Here is an 8,504-nt window from a genome sequence, read left to right as displayed (position 1 = left end):
CTTTGATTGATTATACATCATTAAGTGGTTGAAAGCACAATTTCTGTGGGAAATTGATGGGATTTTAAAAGGCCTCTATCACAAATAGGACAAAGCTACAGGCAGTTTGCTCTAAAATCCCTTTGAGTATATTCACCATAGATATGAACCTCACATTCATTTAAAATCTACAAACAATGGATAGATGACAGCACTGTCAATTGATATTGCTGCAGGCACACTACCATAACCACTGTGCAGAAAGTTATGAAGAGCCAATATTTTTACCAGCTACTGTATGAATCCAACTTTAGTTGAACAGGCCATCATGACAAATCAATAATCGGATCAATTTGCTGGAGCTTTGTTGACAGAGAGGAATACTAATAGACATGGGATTTGGTGTTAGGGCAAGGGTCAGACTTAGTTTACATTTCGTTGATAGATTGTCAAAAATTACTGTCAGTGAGTCAACAATCTTGTTAAAGGTTTGGTTCTTAAGTGTTTCATATTTTGTAAATTATCAAGTAATGGACCGAGAATTGAGATATTACCCAAATTTAAACCGAGGGGAGTCAACAACAAAGTCTTCTTATAATCAGTGGGGTGTATGTTGTCACTGGAAACAACTGCTATATTATAGGCACTCTGTGTCATGTGTAACACAACTCCTGTGACCAGCATTTCACACAGATGGAGACATCCTATGTGGTGGGTGGCCACTTGATTTCAAAACGTTGCAGTGAAAACAAATTGTTGAACCGAAAGAAACATGCTTGTAGAGAGTACAGTGAGAACGAGCTGGCTCCAGGCATGAGCCAACACCAGGGACAGTTACACCTTGTGGGTTTCAAAACTGGACTGACTGGGAGCGCTGCAGAACCAGTGGAGGGCAGTGTTTACAAACATCTCAAACAATCTTATAAATTAAGAAGAATGAACAGATTCATATTTAATCTTTTTCTGCTTTTAAAGTGACTCGTTAAGCAATATCAATCAAGTGGATGATGTTTTTCGGGACAACCCGAATATACAGTCCTCTTTTACATCCATAGTTTTTCACGTCACTATAAAAATGTATCTTCGGAATGAGTTAAAACAATAAACAATAGACTTGTACAGTACTATCTCTGGTATCGACACTAAACATCAGTGGTCTTCCGGGAAAAACATTAAAACATTATTAAAAATGTCAGTTCTACTTTGACATAAAGGCATGCTATGTATGTTTACATATTTGAACATCAACAGTGTTTCACAAACACAGCAAAGTTCAGCAATTTTACTGAACACTTTACATGTTTTTTTCTCAGGACAAGTTCAAAATACGTCACAGTATTACCTGAAAGCAGTCATATCAGTAAGAACACATACTAACAAATGCCACTGTGTCAAGGAGACTGTGCACACTTATGCAAAACAGTAAAAACTTTCCTATTTCTCTCATATTCATTCATCTCACTCATGTCAACAACAACAGCTAAAACAACAACAACAACAACAACAACAACAACAACAACAACAACAACAACACCAACACACATGTGTGCAGATTATTTAATGCTGTACATGTAACTTAAGAAAACCCTACAACACTTTAAATTCTAGTTCACCTCTTCTATCTTTCACTGAAAGTGTTTATAGGTGAAAAGGTTTCTGTTGGACTGGGGACTGTTTCTGTACTCACACCCGTATTTTTATTAGTCATAAATACAAATAGCCCTCACGATAACACTCTGCTCTGTTTACCACAGTGCAAATCTACAACCTACAACCCTCATGTAATGTCTTTTGACCTGGCAATCTATCTGTATCTCACAAAGACTACTATTAGCAGCAAAGTGTTAAGATTTGAGCCTTGTATAGTATTATATATCGAACTCAATTGTGATAACAATCTGCTGAAAAAGCTCAACATGCCGATGTACTTTTTCAGTAGCCTCACTGCCCTCTCCCACATCTCAATAACAACCATTCCCTCCGACAGACATTGCTATCTGTGTAATGCTACTATCTTTAGTTTATGTGCAGGCTCACATGACGCACCGAACCAAGTAACCTCGCAGTACTAACAGGAAATGTTAAGAGTGAACAGAGTAAAGAGTGGGCTTTCGCAGGAAGTAAGGAGCCCTGTGGCTTCTCTTTTCTCTTTTGCAGAAAAGTGCAGCTGGATATAGCTCAGTCAGGCAGCTAATTGCACCTGTTGACTCTTGTCAGTGTTAGATTTCTCCTCTCTACACAAGGGATCTGTAGTATACAGAGGAGCCCTTGGCTTCAAGGAAGAAAAAACACACACTACATCCCTCTGGAATGTGTTTAGAGTGTTCATAATATAAAGGTGGTCATAACAGCACCTCCTTGTCATGATAATGCTTCCTCCATCATGCTATGGGCATCTCTCATGTTATGTTTCTTTCATCTTTGTTTATGCATTTCAGATCCATGCTGGATGCGTAAGTGTAAATTCAGTGTAAATTGAAAGTAATAACATGAACACATGAAAACAGAAAAACACATTTCATGAGGTAGGTAAAATAGTCATAAAGATTACTCTCTCCTGTTCAATGCACATTTCATATTTGTGTTCCTATGTGCAAAATAAGTACCCTCATTGCGGAACAAAGCCACAGAGAAGCATGAGTATTCTCCCAGCCAATAATATAGGTCTGGCTAGAATTGAAAAGAGTTCAGCAGTGTAGTATCCATCCAGTAATACTTCCGGCATATAATATACCATCCCATTTTGAACTTACCAGTTTTGCCATGGTGTCATTTTTCCCCAAGACATTCAAAGACCAAAAAACAAATCCTTGAGATGAGCTCAGATAACAGATGTTATGTCTTTAGTGCAGTTTCCATCTGTGTCTCATACGTTGTGGTGAGAGTCTCAGGGCCAAGCTCCACAGCCCCAAGATCATCTGGAGAAGCCCTGCTTTGGCTGCTAGTCCTCAGGTTGACCTGCCAGCTGTGTCCACCGTACATTAATCCATTAGCTTTCCGGTGCCTTCGATGCGACGAGCCTCCCCAGCAAAGAATCTCCTTGAAAGCGCTCCGAAACTCCGGGCTCCGACAATAAATAAGCGGATTGAACGCCGAGTTGGCGTAGCCTATCCAGTTAAGTATCCAAAACGTCAGCCAGATGTTGTCCACCCTCCAGAGGGCCACCACCACGTTGAGTACAAAGAAGGGCAACCAGCAGAGCGTGAACGTCCCCATGATGATGCCCAGGGTCTTGACCGCCTTGTGGTCCTTCAGGCAGAACTTCCTCTTGGTGCTCCTGATGGTCTCACCGCCATCGGAGGCGGTAGACGCCTGGGCTTGGGAGCGGCTGCTCTGCTGGTGGAAGCGTCCCTCGCTGCGGTCGATCTTCTGCAGCTGCTTGCGCGCTTCCTGGAAGACGCGCGCGTAGACGAAGGCCATGACGGCCAACGGGATGTAAAAGGAGACGATGGAGGAGGCCACGGCATAGGCGGCGTTGGTGTTAAAGTCGCAGCAGTGTTCGTCCCGCAGGCAGTTGCGCGCCTCCTCGTCGTCCGACACCCACCACTCCATGTAGATGGGCAGGAAGGAGATGAGCGCCGCCACCGCCCACACGGTCAGCAGCACCACTCCGGCCTTACGCTTGGTCAGCAGCGACGGGTAGCGCAGCGGTGAGGTGATGGCCAGGTAGCGGTCCAGCGCGATCACGCAGAGGGTCTCGATGCTCGCCGTCACTGAGAGCACGTCGGCCGCCGTCCAGAACAGACACAGGAAGTTGCCAAAGTGCCAGGTGTTGAGAAGGATGTAGCAGGCGCCGAACGGCACCACCAGCACGCCCATGACCAGGTCGGCGCACGCCAGTGACGTGATGAAGTAGTTAGTGACCGTCTGGAGCCGCTGGAAGCGGATGATGGCCGTGATGACCAGCACGTTGCCGAAGACGATGCCCAGCACCAGCAGGCCCATCAGGATGCCCAACAGCACCGTCTCCACCGCCTCACCGTTCTCCACCTCCGATGACGAAACGTTCGCCACCGCCACCGCTGACACGTTCAGCAGCGCTGACGGGCTCATGCTCCCCATGGCCTGACCTGCCAGACACCAAGCACAACAACAGATAAACGTAACAGATAAACAGCAGCAGCAAGCCCTGTACACACACACACACACACACACACACACACACACACACACACACACACACACACACACACACACACACACACCACACACACACACATGTGCACAAAGCTATGCAGCTTAACCAGTGTAGCCACATAACCGCACTCAAAACAGGAATAACATTTGCTGAACATAGTGTACAGTTTTGACAACAGCCCATAGATAGGGAAATTAGGTTATTGGTTGTTTAGAACATGGTGAACTGAAATTGAAATTGAGAACTAGGTGTGCAAATAGGTATAATGTTAACAACTTTGATAAAATTCACACTTACTTGAAAAGGGTGAGAGCCTCACAATCCTTTGAATGGAATACTGTTTTGTTTCTCAAAAGAAGTCCAAAGATATGTTTTGAAGCTTGCATAAGTGCTTTGCCCTCATGTGGTGTTCATATCGGAGAGACTGTTGCTTCCTCTCTCTCTCTCTCTCTCTCTCTTTGTCAATCTCTCTCTCTCTTTCTCTCTCTATTCCTCTTTCTGCCTCTGCTTGTGCTGTCCTTACGCTGGTCACAGACACACAGGAGTCCTGCCGCTTGAACACATGAGGTCTCTTGGATTCAATGTGCCTCTCAGGCTATTTCTCAGAACCCTTATAGCAGCCAGCGGTGACATCACACCCGCTGAGAGCCAATCAGCTGTCACACAGACACCAGGACTAGATACAGTAGCAGGACATGTAAGCTATGCTTTACATCTTTCACAGATGGAAACTTATAATGGAGATTACTTTTGGCAGTATCATTAAACATTAACAAATAAAAGTTTTAAGTTCGTTGAAGAAATGGAAAAATGTGTACAATAATCCAGATATCTGCGCTGATATTTGTCAGCATCTATAAAGGTTTAAAAACATGTTACAACAGTAATGATCATACACATTTCATGAATTTAATGCAATAAAGTATCTCTTGGCTGTCAAGAAATCACTCTGAGCAGTATAAATAATGAATCAGAGTACTATCATGTCATGTTGATTTTCTCTGTTCTCACTAGAATTGATTCCATTGCTTCATATGTGTCTATCATGAACTATCCACTTACACATAGAGTATATGTGAAGAATAATTATGTAAAATGCTACAGATCTGAACACTCAGGACCTTTGCTACTCTTCTCAGTGACTGAGTGGTTTATCAGTTGTGAAGAGTGGGGAGGAAGCCATTGAGTGCCCTCAGGGGAAAACAGATCCAGTATTCTTAGCAGTCATGAGTCTCGTCGTCACTCACATGGACATATGAGCTTCATAGTCTGTGAAGGAATCCAAGGCATTTTTGCTCCGTTTTTTTGTCTTGCCTCGCCTGCTGAAATCAATACTTCTATCAGTAATGAAATTTGTCACCCCTCCCCTTTAAAGAGAGACGAATGCCTGGAGATGACCATCCGTCTTCTGACCCCTTCTGGTCCTGTAAACACTCTTCATCATATAGCATCCGTGGTTACCCAGCGAACTGGCAGAAATGTTTTTCAGGCACAGGGCTATGTCGGAGACCCGCTGCCTCAAAGGTGAAAGACCTGCCAAAGATAGAGACCCGGTAGGTGAGTGTAATCATTAACCAATCCAGTGATTATGTGCAAGCACACTTCAAGTGATTTAGTTTCAGGGATTTGCCCCCAACAACTGCACATCCATGCAGAAAAACTATATGTTCTTTTTGATTGTTTTATTCCAAATTAAATATGAAAAGAGCTTTTCATGTTCTGAATGAAACCTATCTAGACGGTGGAGTTGTGTTTTGTTTTGTGTAACCTCACGCACGGTTGCCATTGTTTTGGACTTTCTGACCTTCTGATAAACACCCTAACCTTTTTCCCGCCCAGTAATTCCTAAGTGTATCAGTACCAGTGTTATCCAAAGTACAGTAATCCCAGTTTGCTTTTGATAAAACAATTACTCCATTTTGATAAATAAACCCATGCAATGACTTTATGCCCAATGGGGACACCACACACACCACCTCACACTCACAACAATAGTGTTGTCATTCAGTCTTTGACTGACCCTAGTTAAAGACAGATGTTGACACATATTGTCCGGGATTACACAGCGCATTGTAGCTTTCATGTGTGTGTGTTTGTGTCAACAGTCAGGGAATGTGCCTAAGGCCTGTGACGCACTCATGCAGATACATCCAGGGGGTACGCAGGAAAGAATCTGATTCTGGAGAGGGACAGCAGGGGACGTCACAGAGAGCAGGCTCTATCGGTCTCCAATTGCACACTGTGAGGGAATCAGCGTGGAGGTCCAGGTACACACTGAAACCTGAGGCACAGCTGTGGCCCAGCTCAATGGACTAATATAAGGGACTCACCTAAGCCCACTTACAACACTGACATACCAATGCCCCCAACACGCCCGCACAAGGTCAAGACAAGCCCAAGCCCACTTCCTTGTCTAAGGGCCCTGAATGAGACCTTATGATCACAGCCTGAGATCAGACAATCAGACACAAAGACTTCCACCAGCCGCTACACTGGAAAAAGGAAATGAGACGCTCCGTGACTTTCCACAGGATACACCCAACACTCATGCATCATAGCTCAGCCGGTCTCCCACCCCCCCCCCCCCCCCCCCCCCGCTGTCAGTACCATGGCACGCTGATGCCGTCGCTGGTTCCCAGCGTCTTCCTGGGGAAGCAGGACACACCGACACACGTATTCCTGTGCAGCGAGAAGAGTGGCCGCGGTATGTTTACACAGACAGATGGAGCAGACCTGTTGCCTGGCACCTGAAACTGGCATGAGTAATTCAGCCAATACCCACTGGAGGTATGAAGGCCAGAAGATAATGAGTGGTTGCGTGCATTCAGCTTAGAAGATGAGCTAAATGTTCCCCATGAGAATAATGACTCGACGGACGGTTATCTTCAAACGTAATGTTGTCTATTTAAAGCGTATACGCAAGGGTCATGGAGGGGTTAATTACCTTTGTGTCCCTCCATTGTCGGAGGCCTCAAAGCATCATAATCAGTAGGGAAATAACTGCCTGTGACTCCTACAGTACACTGAATGCAAAGTTCCATTTTCTATACCATTGATGGACCTCACTGATGGACCCAAGCCCACTTTGTCACTCAGACATAACATTTACTCAAACCTGATTCATTTTTTCTCTTGGACAACAAGACAAGCATCTCCAGTCGTGAAGTAATGAAAATGTCGAAGCAGCACTTTGGTTAATCATAGATAAAAGCCCCAGAGAACACAAAACCAATCAAGAAGATACATCTGTGGCACTCAAATAATGAAAATGAAAGACAGCTTTTACCTGGAGTCAGTTTTAATGCTTCTCATTACTGTTACATCTTCATTCCTTTGATGTACTCTTCCTTTTTACTCTAAAAGGCCTGCAATCGTGCAATATAACTGAAGAAGAGACACAAGTATAAACATGAATGACTGCTTTGGAGCAGTAGAATGATTAAATCAACTTCTAAATTACTGTGGCTAAAAATAAGAATTCGGCTAAGGATGCCATCTTCAGATGAAAATATTGTGTATAAGCAATATTTATGTCCTTACATAAAAAATGTAGGCCTATTACACATCACATGAAGAGTTTGGTTCCAAAACGCTACATCCTCCATTTCAATTGAATTTTCATAAATAATTTTGTCAAAACTCAAAACAACAAAATCAAAACAACACAATTGCAAAGAAGTAAAAAAGTATTTCATAACGGTACTATAGCCAGTACATAGTTTTAAATCTAGACTTAAGACCAAACTGTTCTCAGTTCTCACTTTCTGCTAACTGCATTGAGTTACAAATTGTGAATCTGCCTTGAAAATTATTCCACCTTGTCTTTTTAATTATTCTTTATTTTTAAATGATTTTACCTTGTGTGTTTTATGTTACTCTTTCACTATTGCCCTTTTATGTTTTTATTTGTTATTACTGTTTGCTTTTGTTTATGTAAAGCACATTGAATGACCTCTGTGTATGAAATGCGCTATATAAATAAACTTGACTTGACTTGACATGTGGAAACCAATTTGTTGCATTTCAGTGTAACACATTGTCTGAGATGAGTTACAGTGCAATTTTCAGTTAAGAATAACCTGCAGTTCTCTTACGTGCAATCTGTGGAGTTATAGAGCTCTTAACTCTGTGTACAGTCAGCTGTAAAGAGATCCATTGTAATATGATTATAGTACTGTATTACTTTCTAATGAGTTCCAACCAATACTGTGTATACAGTAAATAACATTTTCTCATTGAACATAGAAAGGTGATATTACCTGAGCTGTCTTTTTAGATAACTTTCAAAAACACCCAGGATTACACTTCAAATTGGTAGTTAAAGATTGCCTCACAACAGCCAAAAATGACAAACAAATAAACAGCAGACAAACAGCACTTTAACCGT

At 42.8% G+C, this 8,504-nt stretch overlaps 1 protein-coding gene across 1 annotated transcript; it reads right to left on the bottom strand.

Moving 5' to 3' along the window:
• Nucleotides 1–902: 902 nt before the first annotated feature.
• adrb2b (adrenoceptor beta 2, surface b) lies at nt 903–4,696 on the bottom strand. Its single transcript, XM_042094039.1, has 2 exons — nt 4,415–4,696; nt 903–4,049 (listed from the first exon to the last, which is right to left on the bottom strand). The coding sequence occupies exon 2, from the start codon at nt 4,039–4,041 to the stop codon at nt 2,815–2,817; it is 1,227 nt and encodes a 408-aa protein (XP_041949973.1). The 5' UTR covers nt 4,042–4,049; nt 4,415–4,696; the 3' UTR covers nt 903–2,814.
• Nucleotides 4,697–8,504: the final 3,808 nt, after the last annotated feature.

This window comes from Alosa sapidissima, chromosome 5 (genome assembly GCF_018492685.1).
Source record: "Alosa sapidissima isolate fAloSap1 chromosome 5, fAloSap1.pri, whole genome shotgun sequence".
NCBI lineage: Eukaryota > Metazoa > Chordata > Actinopteri > Clupeiformes > Clupeidae > Alosa > Alosa sapidissima.
This window is presented reverse-complemented; position numbering and strand designations above follow the sequence as displayed.